Source organism: Opisthocomus hoazin, chromosome 11 (genome assembly GCF_030867145.1).
Source record: "Opisthocomus hoazin isolate bOpiHoa1 chromosome 11, bOpiHoa1.hap1, whole genome shotgun sequence".
NCBI lineage: Eukaryota > Metazoa > Chordata > Aves > Opisthocomiformes > Opisthocomidae > Opisthocomus > Opisthocomus hoazin.
Genome location: NC_134424.1, coordinates 12,972,869 through 12,989,262, shown reverse-complemented (window position 1 = coordinate 12,989,262; position 16,394 = coordinate 12,972,869). Strand labels below are relative to the sequence as shown.

The 16,394-nt window shown below is 41.2% G+C and overlaps 1 protein-coding gene across 6 annotated transcripts in view; it reads left to right on the top strand.

Annotated features, from left to right (window-relative positions):
• The window catches only part of CHCHD6 (coiled-coil-helix-coiled-coil-helix domain containing 6), a 118,479-nt gene that overhangs the window by 38,760 nt on the left and 63,325 nt on the right, over nucleotides 1-16,394 (top strand). For all 6 annotated transcript variants that reach the window (XM_075433043.1, XM_075433044.1, XM_075433042.1 and 3 more), the window contains one exon: nucleotides 3,267-3,350. In XM_075433043.1, the coding sequence (XP_075289158.1) occupies nucleotides 3,267-3,350 (84 nt within the window). The remainder of the gene's footprint in view (nucleotides 1-3,266; nucleotides 3,351-16,394) is intronic.

Sequence of the window (16,394 nt, the reverse complement as noted above, 5' to 3'; positions counted from 1 at the left end):
GACATCACACTCTGCTGTGTTCTGCACTACAGTTTCTTAGATGTCATCTCTGGGCTTTGGTCATCTCTTGTGTCATATGCTGAACCTCAGATGTAGCTTCTGCAGCGTGGATGTGAAATGCAACTTTCTGTTATATGATTTTCAAACCATTGTGTTATTGTGTATGTCTTCCCTTCTCCTTCCTTCTTCAGTTCTAAAGGCCTTTATGTGAAAAGTGTATCTGATGCTTTGTTTGGCACCTGCAATCTCAATACCCTGTGAAATTGTAATCATCTCCATAGCAGCCAGTTCTGTCTGGGACATCACAGGCTTCTGACTTCAGGTAGGGAATAAGCAGCAGGACTAGAGGAACTCTTAATAAATATCCTGTATTCATACAAAATGTCCCTTGTTGCCTAACCCAGTTTGGAACAGTGAATATTTCAAATGACACATGCTCTGACTGTACCATTCATACTTCAAACATCATCATAAAGTGTACTAAAGTTTCTAGTAATACCAGCTGGGGATAGAGGGAAACAGAAAGCGACTTTCAAGCAGATCTGTCACAAATAGAATGTTTCTCAGAATACTTCAATGCACTGAAACAGCAGCAGCTCTTGAAAACAAACAAGGCATTGAAAATATGTTCGAGTGACGAGTAGAAGTTTTCTGTGCAACCTCTGGTTCATCAGAAAACTTGCGGATGATGACTGGGGGATAATGGGAGATAGTATGGGAGAAATTACTTAGTGGGAAGAATGGGGGGGGGTGTGTGTATACTGAGATTGTGGTCTGCAGTTGGGGTATCTGGTTTTGATTCTTTGACATCAATTTTGTGAGATCTTGGGGGAGTCACTGACAGAATGTTTGTCTGCTGCAGGGTGCGTTGGTGTGGAGGCATCATTCACTGTGGGCATCCCAGCTCCAGTCAGGTCTGCTTGGGTGTCCGTGGGTTGCCATCATGCTTTTCAGCACTTCTCTGATGTGTCTGCATCTCACCACCCCACTGGAGAGATTAGGTATTTGGTTTGTGTTCCCTTCCAGAGAAGTCTTAGCCATGTCTTGCCAGAAACAGAATAAAGCCTCTTGCCCACCAGTATTGTAACACGTATTGGTTTTGTGCTCCCAGAATAGTCTGCTACTCAGGGCAGTAGCACTGCCACATAATTAATTTATGTAGATTGAGCAGAAACTTTCTTGCATTTTTAAGAGTTGATCTTTTGACTCTTTTTCTTTTTTTTTTTTTCTTTTTCTTGAAATACACTTCACATCAAAAGTACCTTTCATCCGAATTGTGTAGAGGGGTCAGTACTATGTTCCTCTTCTTTCTATTCCTTATTTATTTTCTCCTTAAGGAAATACAAATCACTTGTTTAGTAATCTGATTTTATGGGTTTTACACAGAAAATCAGCAGGAGAATCAGGTTCTTCTGGTCATCTACCAGACCACCCTGCCTTCTCACCTCTGTTTCATTTCAGTTGAAATTGCTTATTCCTTTTCTGTATAGAAGATGGACATTGGTTCAGAAAGATAGCTATGGTTCTCTTATTACAGAAATAGTAATAGTTTTGGCACTTACAAAGTGCCCCTATTATTGCTGTGGTATCTCTTTGGTCAGGCTACGTGTATGGGGCAGCTGATTCTCATATCCCCCTTCCCATCCTGTTTCAGCTGGTTTGTGAGCTGGAAGACGTATAGCAGCTCTGGTTAAACCAAAGCCAGAGGTTTTGTCTTAAATCAAGTGTCTTTGGGAGTAAGGGGATTCAGATGTGAGTCTATAGTGCTTGAGCCTTACCCTGGCCCTGTTGGTTGGATGACAAATGTGGAAACCAAAACATTTCTTTTTCCTTTAAAAATAAACAAACAAACAGACACCATCACCACACCCCTGCAAACCCCCTATTTCATGTGCTTCTACTTCTTTGCTTGCTTGCTTATCAACTGTCCCTCACTGCCTAGCTTAAAATGTCTTACAAGCCCTATTATACCACTGTATTTCCATCAGCAGGGGAGTAGAAAAAAGGAAAAGCACAGCCACTGGCTTTCAGGTGTAATTTTTCTCATTAACAATGGCTGTTGGCTGTAAAACGACAGGTCTGAGCCCATGAGGATGTTTCTGTCCCAGTTGATTAATCGTATTGGACCAGCATTTTTTGTGATTGTACCATCATCATTAAAAGTTAAGAGCAATACTGCTGGGATGCTAAAGATTAGCAGGGTTTGTGTTCATGTTAAACGGACTAATAATTCTAGTTTCGAAAGGTCGTCTTGCCTGGTGATAACTTTGGTGGCCCCAGAGATTTTGGGGTGGGATGGGGGAATTAAAAGAAGTGCAATTCTTCTTGCTATTGTTGCTTGTTATTTTTAAGCTTAAAAAGTTTGGTTTGGTTCCATCAATGCTGTGTTTTCTTAATGCTACTTCAGTTTAGGGGTGGGAGTGCAATGAAGTGCTGCTGCTTATGAAGAGCTAAAAGGCAAAAGCTGTTGCTGTAACCACGCAATTGATCATTGTTCAGTTGACGACCAGGTTATGCTTAAGCACGTGCTTGTATACCAAGTTTGCTGTTTGGAAATGTCACACTTATACTTTAGAAGATGGAAGAGAAATTCTCTGACACCCATCTGTCCTCCAAATCTGCAGCACCCAGCCAGAGGAACCCTGGGGGTGCTGGTGGTGTAGGTGCAGAGAGCGTCTGGAGAGGGCACCTAGCTATCAGGGGAATCAGGTGTGTGTAAAAGCAAACGCATGGTCAGAGAGAAAGTGTGTTGTAACCAAGGTGTTACAAGATGGACTATTTTGGATCTTCCCCATGATTGCAGGGATATGTTAAATCTATAGAAGTTTTCTGACACTCCAAGGGTCAGGTATTGATGAAGTGGAGGATTTAAGGTTTGTTTTTAAGGTAAGGTGAAGAATGTTGAAGTGGGGTGATACCATGATTCATGAAAAACAAAGACTTAGATAAGGTGGAGTTCTGAAAAAGGCAATAGAAAGGTGTCAGCTCTCTATGATTATATGTTTTCCTTTAATAATGACAAATAAAAACAAGAATATTAGTTTGAATATGATGCTAATAAGAGAGTTTCAAAGTTGTGAGGATAATCCAAAATGAACTGCAATGCTGAAGGTTTGTAGTTCTACCAGGAGGGATCCCATACACCAGTCCTGAGCAATGATTTTGTTTTAGTTCCTTCCAGTCTGCGTCCCATGTGCTTTCCTTGCACTCACACTTTTTATTTTTAATTTCTTCTTCCACTGATGCTCTTTTGTTCTTCTTCCCAGGCTGTGGAGCTGCAAGGCAGGGAAGCAGAGCTGAAGCGGCGAGAGGCCTTCTATAAAGAGCAGTTGGCCCGCATTGAGAGGAAGGTAAGGCTAAGATGTCCTCTGTTTGTGACCTCTGAGCACTGATAGCATTGGATGCAGATCTCTGTAGATCCAAAGAGCAGAGAAACAAGCGGCAACCTGGAACTATCAGCTCCCAGTATCTGTCTGCCCCCATCCCTTACACAGTTAAGTTATGAAAAAGCTGTGTGAACCAAATCTCTTGAATAACTTGCATTTGAAAGATAAGGCATTTTTAACTGGAGGATTTCTTAATAAAGTAGTTCAAACTTTATTTTCTTTTTCACCATGGGGTTTAGGTGAAAGCTAAGTTCAAAAAACAAGTGTGGGTTTTTTTATTTCTTTTGTTAACAATCCTTGCCTAAATTAAAATAAAACCCCACAAATCTTGCTATAAATATGAATTAAAGTTCTATTATTATATTTTTCTCTGGGGAGCCTAGCAGTTCAAAGGGGGGTGCTGCAGTGCACTGCCTGCTTCTTGCTGGGTAAGCCTTTGAAATAAACGTGATTTAAAGAGACACTGTCAAGCATCTTTTAAGCCTGAAATGACCTTTGAAAATCCATTTAGGGATTTGAAACTCTCCCCTAAATGTGGGATTTGCTTCTCTGTTTAATTGTTTACCATGATGAGTTTTTAAAAATTGATGGCATAAAAATAGGAGCAGCCATGCTGTTCCTTATGAACTAATGCATTTTTCACTTCCTGGCAAAATGAAATAATGTTATAAGTAGTCTTTATTTTTTAATAAATGTGGAGAATAATCTTCTCCAATTTGAAGCAATTAGACCTCCTGACAGGGAGTTGCATACATCTGACTTGTAGTGGTGTTATGTGACTAAAAAGAAATGCAAACAATGAAAAAGGTGGGTTGTAAAAAGACAGAGAAATCAATCAGCTTTACTACCAACATGTAGCATGATGGTGAGTATGGAACATGGGAAAATTACACATTATAGAAATGGTAGAAAACTATCGGCACGTCTATTCCCCTTCTCATTCCCTGCTACTGCATGATTGTCCATACAGCATTTTTTTTAAGCCATTCATGATAAAATATGCCCATGAGCAATTTCACATGATACAATTTTGCAACACTTTAATCCATACAGTTCATTAAAAAATAAACTATTAAAACTACCACTCAGTGTTGCATTCAGATTTTTAAATTCTATTTCTAGATAATGGGGATTGTTCAGTGAAATTGCAAACAATCTAGCAGCTATCGTTCTAATTATCACAGTTGTCCATATGTTCATGCACAAAGGGAATTTTTGCAATTTCTTGGTCTCATGCTGTGTGCTTCTATTATATTCTCCCCGGATCTGGTTTCATGAAGCGGAAACTGCAGGGAAAATTTGTATGTGTGTCTGTCCTTTATGGACAGAGGAGTGGGGAGAAGTTTGTGTCCAGGCTGCATTGTCCTCTTTTTTGAAGTCTTTTGTTGTATTCTGTGTTTCCCTTCTCAGGTCCATGTATCTTTCTGCAGGGTAACTTTTTAAACAAGGTGGTGGATATTTTAGTGCAGGATCTTCTCAGGGGAGTGAGGTGGCTTGCCCATAGACCTATTCAAACTGCAGAGCTGTGTATAAACTGTCTTCTAGTTCTTGTGTGTACAAAAGCAAGCAGATAAAAAGGACAGGTTTTCTTTCCTCTCTTGAAACACTAGATAGTTTCTGACCCTTAAACACTAGCATTTTGCTGGTAATAAAATAGAAGAATGCCTCCAACCGTTAGTCTAGATTGGAGTGGGATGTGGTGGGGGCTGGAAGGGAGAGGAGAGAAATGTACTTGAAACAGTGTAATAAAGCTTAATTGTATTAGTTTTGAAAAAGGTTTTCGATCTTCTCTGTGGATAATTTTATTCCTATAATGGTTGGAAAGATGGAAAACACAACACAGAACAATCTTTTTTATTAGCTGTTGCTTTTATATAATTCTGGTTTTATTTGTTGAATACACGCAGACCTTGACATTTATTTATTTATTTTTCCTTCATTGTGCTAAAACCTTCCAACTTGGGCTTAGATATATTTTTTTTATATCTATGTATGTATGTGTGTTGTTTATATTAGAAAAAAGCTGTCAGTAAGAGGATGAGGTGGGGAGGAGCTCTGAAATAGAAGTTTGCTTTCTCTGCTGTTTTCAGAGGGGATGGTGGCTTGCCGTGTGGTCACTGGTAGTTCAGAGGTTTTGGGCTTGGAGTGAATGAATGCGATGGCTCAGTATGGAGTTAGAAAGCTGAAATTTCTCCTCCTAAGGCTCAGGCTGTAAGGAATTCTCCCCTCTCCTCCCCTGCTGTGCCTGTCTGTAACCTCTGGTTGCCTTTGTCCCCACTTCTGCATGATAACAGAATTCAGCAGTAGGAGACTTAGATTTGGTTTTGAAAGATATTTTGAACTGTTGATGTTGAGAACGAAGTAGCTTCCCAGTAGGATGCTAAGAATAATTATTACATAGTCCTTACAATGTAGTGGCTGTTGCACTGAATCAAACACAGAGACTCTCCTGTTTCTTCTGGCAGTGGTCAGTTTTCAAAGACTTTGAAGGAAGATGCAAAAAAACCTCACCAAAACAACAACAGCAACAACCTTTCAGAGAACAACTTTGAGAAGAGTCTTCCTAAGTGTTGTCAGTCGGAGGCTGACACATGCCCTGCTGCAAAAGAGTTTATTTTCATTCAGTATTTTTATTCACTGTAATGGGACTTGGATTACTGCCATCGTTCTTCTACGTGTCTCAGGCATTTTTCCTGAAGCCTTGTTTAGCGCTCTGCCTCCAATATCATGTGGCAGTGTGTGCCACAGGTTAACTTTTATACTCTGTAAATTCTCTGTTACCAGTTTAAATTCTGGTTTTTGTCTATTATCCTTCATGTGAAAGAGACAAAAGGAATTCTCTTCATTATTCATTATCTGTAGACTTCTTTTCCCTCTTTTACCTTCTCCTTAAGCTGAGCAGTCCTCACCTTTTCAGCCTTTGCTTGTGTGATTTATTTTTTTTTTTTTCCCAGGTTTCTCATTGTCCTTGTTTGTCTTTGGGCCCTTTCCCCCTTGCGGCTCTGTCTTTGAGATGTATTGACCAGAATTGAGCTCAGTAGTTCCCATGAATGCAGCAGATTGTGTGAATACATTATCCTTTTACTTTGTAATCTCTGAAAGAGTACTGTAATCTACTGGACAGAGCACAGAATTGGAAGCAAGAAACTACTCATTTTCTAATAGCTGTTTCTCTTTTGGGAGTTTGAAACAATTACTTAGCCCATCTATCTCAGTTATTCCATCTATATGATGGAATAGCTTATAATGGGAGGGCAAAGTGTTGTGAAACAGTAAAGCTATAGAAATGCTAAAAAGGCTTGCCTTTAGTTTTGCATGAGATGAACTACGGGTGTACCTTACTTCAAATAGATCTTGAGAAACTCAGTTTCTCTAGACAGTCTTATTAAAATTTTCACAGGAATGGACATGTATGAAAAAGCAATTTCAGCTTCTGGGGTTTTCCATACACCTTCTACTGAAGCACTGGAAGAAGTAAAATGGTGAGTGCAGCAGTGCTGTGTCGCGTTAAACATCCAGCTAGTTCAATATCCTGGCCTGACTGTGGCCGAAAGGCCGTGTCCAGGGCTGAGCATAAAATCAGGGCAAGTATATGGGATTCTTGCCCCTAATGCTTTGATTGTCCTGGCTGGTCATCTTCAAAACTATTCCACATCTATTTAATCCTTTCTGAGAGGCGTGAGCCAGAACCATGCACACAGTGCTCAAAGTATGGGTGGACCGTGAATATAGGTGGCAGCGGTATCAAAATCACGGTTTGGTTTGCTGTTTCTTTGTAGTGCCTAATGCTTGATTTGCACTTCTGACTTGTGTTGAGCAAATGCCACGCACTACTGCTGCTAGCAGTATTCAGCTGGTTTGAGTGCAGATTTGAACGCAGCAAGTAGCTGTACTGGGATTAAACCAATGCTGTAGTTTGTTGCTGGGAGGTATTCTTCCCACTCCACCCTTCGTTATGAGGTTGTCAGGGCTTGTGTGTCTGAAGGGGTGGTAGGTTTTGTTCTGCCTGCAGAGCGGTGCATGCTTTTTAGACTTTTTTTTAAAATCAAATTTTATTGAACAAATTCCTTGCAGAGGATCAGGACGCTGGTGATGCCCTTGGTCTTCCTCGCTTTAACTCTGGTGGTTAGTTGTAGCTGTGTGTTTCAGTCTCTTGGGTTGCTTGTATGTTTTTGGAGTGCCTGAAGTATCGTGGTAATCAGGAAAATTACAGGGAATAGATCCTTTGAATTGACTGTTTCTTGTATGACTGTGTGTAATTGCAGGATTTTGGAGCTGGTAATACAGACATTCCATTCCACACCTGTGTTTCCAGTGCGACTGTCTAATCTCCAATAAGTAATCCAGTAATGAGACCTGGGTAATTTGTTATAAGCGGTTAAACTTCTAACTCTGACTTGTTAGAGTAATTTTACATTTCATCCATTTAATCTGGAAGTGTTTCACAAGAAGTAGGTAGTCTCAACTGTTTTGAAGGAGGTTTTGTACTGTAGTGTTTCTCTGGGTAGAAAGAATGAGAGTTGAACCTAACAATCTGTGAGGAAAACCTTAGAAACACTCAATTTGAGAAGATTAAGCGGATGTTCTTTCATGCGTTTATATGTTACTGAGAAGCAGGGAGGGAAATGTAGGGAGCTTGGTATAAAGAGTTAACATACATACTGCTCAGAACTGGGATTTTTATGAAGGATTCTGTATATGCATTGTCCTGCTTTCTCCAAATGGTAGAAACATCCTTTTAAAAGTATGACATCAAAGAAATGTGGTCTCTTCTGGAACCCTTCAGATGCCAGGAGATTTCACTTAGCGTGTTAGTTGTATACTTTCTCCCAAGTAAATATTTGTTTGACTCCTTTTGCTGGGTTTAACCTGACAAAGGTTAAGGGCAGTGCTATGCTATAGCAAAACAGGGGCAGCTCTTTGGAGTAGTGTAACACGGCAGAGAAAGGCTGCAGGTAAGCTCAGCAGATGAAGTGAAACTCCTTGCTGTAGATGATGTCTCTTCTCTGTCTGCATTTTCCTAAGCTCCGGCTCCCACGTGATCTTTTATTAGGTGGCTGTGGACTACTGTGAGCAGTGGGTACATTAATATGCAATGTTTTTCTGCTTGTAGTTTTTCAGAACAGTAGAGTAGCACAAGAGGTATTCATAAGCTGTAGAGTATTTATGCAAGTGGGAAAGGAATGTATTAAAGTAGTACTTTTTTATTAATAAGGTAGACTGCACCTTATTCTCTGTTTAACTTCACAAATCTTGTAAGTTTGTGTGTGGCATTCACCTTGTTTGGTTAGTTTAAATGAATCTCCTTTTGCCCTTGCACTTACTATTTATTTCATGTTTGTAAAGCATTTAGGATGTGTAAAGAACGAGAGGTGAACTTATTTTTGTTCATTATTCTTATTGGCCTTGATCTTTCTTCTTGGAGCAGTCTCTCACCTCTACTGCACCAAGGTCCCCCCCTACATGTGAGTCCACTGTCATTTCCATGCTTTGTGGCCAGTAACTCATCTCAGTAAAAATCTCTGTGGAAAAACTAACAACAGCTTGGAAATAAAAGCCTTCCAGAGTAGTACATTTGTGTTGGGTCTTCATAACCAATTTTAAGGAGATCGTTGGGCTGAACAAACTGGTGTCATGTGGCAAAGGTGGCAAGGGAGTTCTGTTGAAGGGGACAAGGAATCAGTTCCCTGAGTTGGGATCCCAGGCTGTGTCTGTATCCACGAGACCTGGAGAGCACTCGCCTCCCTTTGACAAAACAAGCTGTGTTGAGATGTTCTCTTCAACCGAACCCTCTGCCCTCTCAGTGGCAGCTGAAGATTCGGTGCCCGTTTCTCAATGAGCTGATGTGCCTTGGCAGGTGTCACTGACACTGTTTACTTTCTCAAGAAAGCGGCCTGCACCATCTTAGGGCTGCGTGTGAGCTCTTGCGGGGTGTGTAAGGGCTGCTCTCTTTGCCTCCGGCTGCAGTGTTGCCAGCCACTAGCTTACTGTGCTAGCCAGTGCTGTGGGGTACGCTGACGAAGCACAGCTAGTACGAAACCAAGTTCTGGTCTCAAAAAAGGTGTTTCCCTTTCAGAAGTATCACTTGTCGCTGCCTTCATAATCGAGTCTTACACTACTCTTTACAATTTCCTTTTTTTTCTTACCTAATCTGTTCAATGCTCTTCTCATCCCCTGCCCCTGCTGCAAATCCTTCCTCCCCCAGAACCATCAGTGCTTGATGTGAACCCGCAATAGCTGTGATCCAGAAAAGCAGTTTGCCTTTAAGGCCAGCAGAGCACCCAGTTCATCGAACTGTTGATTTAATCTTCTGAACACAAGAAGAATAATCCCCAGTACAGTTTTGTGAAATAGGCTGATAAGACGTGTCCTAATCATCCAGATCACTTCCCAGTTGCTTGGGCTGTCTGTCCGAGGCTGTGTGGACGTTGTCTTTCAGGCAGCAATGGCTCTAAGCAGTCTCTCTGGGCACAGCCTTTGGTATTTAGAGAACTGAAGATTTTTTTGTCCTGTGTGCACATTAAATTTCTGAACAGGAACAAAATGAAAAAAGAACGAACCTGGAATTGTCATCTGAACCGGTTCTGACCTCCCATCCTCTTCCTCTTTTCAGTTATTCACAGACATTAAATGTCATGCTGGGGGAGGAGGAGGCAGTGCAGCATCTGTAATTTCCTTTTTTTTCCGCCGGTGTCCGTTAGGGCTGAGCAGCGTCTAGGGGAGGCTGCCTTCGTAGCGCTTCTCCGTCATCTCCCTGTCTGCGGGGAGAGGTTGCTTCGTTGTGGCCATTGGGCAACTTAGAAACTGATTTGCAGTGCCCTGTGCTCAGTTCACCCATTTAATGGCTGTTTTGCTGAAAGCTTGTAAAGTTTAGTGGTTAATATACCTCAGTATACCAGCTTTTAGAGATCAGATAAATTGATTGGTAATTTGATGAACTCAAAGAACATCTACAGTAGGGTAAATAAAATGTGTTAGATGTCAGCACTGCCTCTCTGCTGTCTCTGCAGTGCGTATGTTCTCTCTTCAATGTGTGTTGACTGATGTACAGTACATTACACCAAATTACAAGCAGCTTCTATACAAACAGCAACTAAGTGTTTGCTTCCTCTTCAGTCTGCCCGATGAGCGTAGAGACGTGCTTGCAGTCTGTGTGCTGAAGGGTGAACTGTCAGAGCCTTACGGTGATTTGGTTTCCCTGGCATTTAGAGTACCTTTGCAGAGGGAGAGAATGATGCTTATGGGCTGCTTCATCTCGGAGGAATCCATCCTCAGGCTCGACTTGTGAAATAAATGTGGCAATGTGTGGTTTGAACTTAGTGTCTTAACACTGAATTTAGCAGCTGAATTTAGATAACAATCTGGTATCTGGTCTCATCAGTGTATCACTATGAAGACTTGTTAAAGGCAGAACAAAAAGACCTAGAATGTGATCTTGCCTCTTTGTTAGAACTCAACACCAGAGTATTTGTCTAGTCCGAAAAGAGCAAATCAGGCGATGCTTTTGTCTTGGGAGCTTTCCCCATTATCTAATAATTCTGATACCCTCCCACATAATTTTTTATTCAACCCAATTTTGCCTTCATTTCATTCATTTTCTTATTTCCTTATAGTTTAAATTTCTCTTTTGTCCTTCTTTATGCTGCTTATATGCTTGTTTATAAGCAGAATGGTATTTAGAAATGTATGTATATACAGATAGCACTGTTAGCAGTAAAACCAGTGCTACTTTTCTAATGGAAAGCAGTGCTTGCATGCACATACATACGTACATATGTGTGCAGACACACTGTCTCTCACCTATATTTACTGTAGTGTAGTTGTACCTTAACACCAAGTACATTATCCTGCTGCAATAAATACCAGTGCTGCCTGTTATTTCCGTGTAATTCGCCAACCACTGTACAATTAATTTTTGGCCCTGTTATTGCAGTATCGGCTATTTTATGAAACTGCAGAGAGTTAGCACAGTGAATTGATTAAATATGTTCCAGACCTTAGGCTGGAGTCTGCGTGTCTGCTGGGACCAGGATGATTGAAGCTTGCACTTCTCTTGGGATATTCCAGATTTAGACTTAGTCTTGGAAATTGTTTCAGGTAGACAGAACTTCAGTATGTGTGTGTGTAATCCACTTGCATAAGTTCCTGACTTTGGGGAATCTGAGATTTCGGTTTCAGCCTGCAGCGGTCCTTCCACATGTGGCAGGAAAAAAGGCATCACTATTGTGACTTAAAAATAAAGCTAAGGCCTGGGCTTGTTTTGAAAAGGTCCTTAAAATTATGGCTCTGCCCTTACAGAATATGCTGTCATCATGTTAATGGAAAATATGGCTAATAATTACTCTGTAAATTGGGCAGACTCCACAGAACATCTCAAATTTGTGCTGAATTAAGTAGTCCAGAGATCAGACTTTAAAAAGGGACTAGTCCATATTTACAGCGGCTGTACCTTCTGAAGTGAGTGTGTTTAGTAGTTAACTGTGGGTATGTTAAATACGTGTTTCATGACAGCCTAGGGCCACTTCTCTGAAGGTTTTTCCCCATCTGCCAGTCTTTTTAAAGAAACATAAATAAAAGAGCTATTCCAATTTCTTGAACATATAATGCACATTCCCAAGAGACCAGAGTGACTCAGAAGTAGCTTGTAAATAACGTGTTTTAATGTTCTTAAATATATGTGCACCATCAGGCTTGCTGTGAGGTCTTGAGCCACTGCAAATGGTATTTGCTTCATCTGTCACAGGCTCTCCTGATTCCAGGATGGTGAGTGGTGGGTTTTTTGTGTGCTTGGTTTTGGGGTTAGCTGGTGATTTGGCTGTATATTCTGCTGCACCAAGAATGATCCCAATGGCAGTTTACCATTAAACACCTTGAACCAAATGAAGATTACCTGACTCACTCATTCACTGTCCATCCCCATTGTAGGTAAATACAAAATAATGGCTGAATTTGTGTTTTGTTTTAAATAAGAATAATAAACATACATCTCTCACACACTAGAACTGTCTGCCTTCTGTAGAGCCGAACTCTGACAAATACGGAGAGCTTTGCCCTGGTCACTACTCACCGGTGGAGTACCCATCAGATGAAGGACGCTGCCCTGTGCAGAGGGCAGTGACAGCAAGGAATGGCCACAGAGCCAGAAAACACCGAGAGGCCACTTAATCTGTGTCAGCCTCCAAGGGCCACAGAGGAGCGAGAGACGGGAGAAGGAAATGCAGGAGCTGAGATAAAACTCTAAGCCTCTGACTTGAGAAGACTTGTAATAACTAGGTTTTTTTAAGAGAAGAGCTAGCTTTTTTTTTTCCTTCCCAATTATTGCATTTCAGGCCTTTTTATAAGAAAAAAGGCTTAATTCCTTTTCCTTCCTTCTCCCTTGCTATTCTTCTGAACAGAAGCCAAGGTTTTGCTTATATAATTTCAAGCTGCAAGGTTGCTGTGAGCTTGTGCGCCTGGGTCAATCGAGGAGTGCCTGGATTTTTTTTTCGACCAGAGATGTCTTATGATGTATGGGATGGTATACAGAAATACCTAATTTGCCCTGACATGCAGCAAGCCTTGAACTGGCTGGGCCGTGGTTCTTGAAACGAAGAATACGACTCATAAGGGTGTGTGTAAAAAAAACAAAAAACAAAAAACAAACAACAACAAAAAACAACAACAACAACAACAAAAAAAAAACCAAAAAAACAACCAAGGGGGGGCAAAAAGCTGTATCGTGTGCCTGCCTGGGCATGTATATAAATTTTTTAACTTTATTTTTCATAATGGTTGTGTATACCACAACATTTCCTTTGACTGTTTAGGGGATTAAGTGTAGTATATGAGACCTTTCACCTTTAGGTCATTTGTCGAGATACAGCTTCCGTTAGCAGCAGCAAAAAGCCATTACTTCCTGATGGCTAATCACTCATTCGCGTGGCACCGAGATAATAACTCTTCCTCCAGTTAGAGGCAAAGGTTTTTTGCAGGAAGGACAAAAAAAATAAGAATTGTGTCCTAGCTGTCAATTTCTATGATAGGCAAAGGGTATCCAGGTGAGGAACGTAGAGTTTGTCCTTGCCAGTTGAACAGAGGACAAGGCTGGGTTGTAGGTTTGTTGCATGTTCACTTGTTTTGTGGAGAGAGGATTTGGCTCCAGGTCTGCAGTGTTTGTGTGGTGGGTGCTTTTTTTTATTTATTTTTTTTCCCTTCCTGCTGTTCCCCAGCAAAAGTAGAGTTCTGTCCCTTCTTTGTGTTCCTGTTGTCTGGTTTCTGAGCCCAAGCTGTTCCTAGTTGAAGGGCTGGGGTGTTTTGTTTGGCCTTGTCCAGTAGATACAGGCTAAAAGCTGATACTTTTTTCATGAGCCTGAAAAATCCACTTTTAACTCTATTTGCCAAGCCTTTTCTTGTTACAAGAAAAGCTATTTTATCAGCTACAGCACCAAACCTCAGGTAATTACAGATGCATATACCAAAGTATCTCTTTGGGAGCTTTAAGCCTACTTTTATTTCTTCCTCATTTAGTCCCAAAGTCAAGGTCTGTTGTTGTTTGCGTGTAGTGCTCCTTGCTGTTAGAAATAGCGTTTAGAGATTAAATTCTGGGAGTATTTTAGCTTGCATCTGCATGTGTGGTACACCATACGTGTGACGTTCCTGAGATGCCTTGGCAGCAAGGCTTTATGAGATTTCTCTGATTTAATGTTAATAAGTAAGTGTTTCTATTATTCTGGAGTGGGCTGAAAGTAAGAAATTCCGTGTTCCCTTTCCTCCACCTGGATTCTGTAATGAAAGCACCATACTGAGCTGGGGGTGACCAAAGGCGATGGAAGGCCGTGGGTGACATCATGCACCAGGGTTGTGAGAGTCATCGACTGGGAAGGAGTGGTCGCTGCTGGAGTATGGGGGTGACGCGTTTGTGTGGCTGCCTCTGCTCTCGGTGGGTGTTTGATTTTTGCGTTAATATTTACATCTCAGTAGCCCTGCTGTGAAAATGCTTCTCTCCACCTGACTGGCAGTCTGTGGTCCTTCTGGGCTTGTCTTTGGAGACTTCACAAGCTCTTTGCCAGCTACAGAGATGTCTCTTCAATGCCTTATCCTCTGCAGAGGAGGCAAAACAGGTCCGTTAAAAACCATGTGAAAGAGAAGATCACAAAAAGCAGAGAGAATGAGACTGTCAGATGGTGGAAAGGAAATTGCTTACGCATATTTTCTGATTTCTTTCTTGTCCCTATTACTATCCCTTCTCCTTTGTCCTCCTTGGCTTTTTTATCTTAGAATAAACATTGTATTTATTTTCTGTTTACTGTGTGGAGAATTTAAATCCATTTTAAGTAGCAAAATAAATATAAAAAGATACTAGTGTTCTTTTCTCTGGAAGAACTGGTGCCTTGCAGGGACAACTGGAGGTTATGGGGCAGTGGTGTTGTAAAGGCAGGCCAAAGGAATCTGTGTTAATCCATCTTCTTTTTCGTGTTGTCAGTGTTTCATTTTATATTTTACTTTCCTTTTTAAATAATAATCAATACTTCTTGGTAGAAATAGCCTAATAACTTTTTTTGCCAGCTGTAAAATAAATATACCATTGCTTTGTAATGTTTCTCCAAGTATTACTAATAAAGGGGAACGACATCGAGTTATCCTTGTAAAACTCCTTTTGAGCTGTGGAGCTGGGAACTTTTACCAGGTATTCATTAACGGAGGTTTCTAGCTCACTGGAAGATAAGTGAACATTGTCCTCATTTAAAAAGTGAGACCCTAATGCTTAAGGTTAGTATTTTCTATAATAGCTTTTGTTACTTCACTTTTTGATTGTCTGGGTACGGTATATTTCTTCAGATGTGCTGATTACCCATAAGTTGAGCTTGAAGTTTTGAATAATGAGCTGAGCATCTCCAGACAGAGCCTCGAGCCAGCAGGCACTTCTGAAAGCGTGGATTTGTCTGTGTCATTAACAGTGTACAGTGACCTGTAAAGTCCTAGCGGTCTTTTTGGCTGTAGTCATTAAACCAGCCTCTCCTACAGGATGAAATGGGAAGACAAGCTGCAAGCATAGTGAGAGAACCCTGACTGAAAATACAAATATCTTCAGAAAATGCTCTGGGAGTAATAATAATAAAGAAAAAGTACGGTGGCAAAATAAATTGCTGCTGGTACAATTTTTCTTCCTCTCCCAAGTTTGCCTCTAGTATGGCAGTTTTTCTCCCTTCGATAAATAAATGCAAAGATGAGAATTGCTGCCAAAATCTGTCACATTTCTGGAACTTTCAGCCCCTGATTATTCACATTAAGCCTCCCCCCCCAGCCGTACAGTATTCTGAATGTGTACACCCACCATTCTGTCAGATCTGTGCAGTCTGCGTCTGGTTCATCTTCTGTGTCTTTGATGTGCTCCATAACGTAGGCAAAGAGAGGTCTGATAGTCTCTCTAAAAACCTGACAGTTTGTGTGACAATCTGTCCACAAATCCACAGGCTCCTTGTCAACCAAATGAGCCTTTGAATATCAGAGGTTTTCGGAACAGTGCTTGCAGCATTGCATATGCACGGAGGGGAGAGTACAACAGGCTTGCTTGTAACCTGAGAGATGTCTGCGTTTTCCTTAATCATTCCGGGGACATCTCATCATTGCTTGTTGGCTGGTTCTCAGCCCCGCACATGTCGGGGTTATTTAGCAAAGCTTGGTTTACTGGGAACTGCACATGGAGAATAATTTGCAGTTGGGGGTAGAGGAAAAACCCTGGGAGGGGGTGGAACTTGCGGGTTTTGGCATACTGCTGGGATTTGGTGGTTGGTTTATTTGTTTGTTTCTTAGAGTGACTATTTTCCTTGCAGTTCCTTTTACCCGTGGAAATGCATGGATGTGATGCATTTTCTTCAGCATTCTCCAGTCCTCTTGCACATCCTTCTGCTTTGGGTCCCTCCTATTCTGGCTTCCTCTGGGAATCCAGTGAATTGCATTCCTTAGCTACCTGTTGTGGAAAAGGATGGGGTCATGAATGTAATTTAGATTTTTAAAATTGGGGCAGGA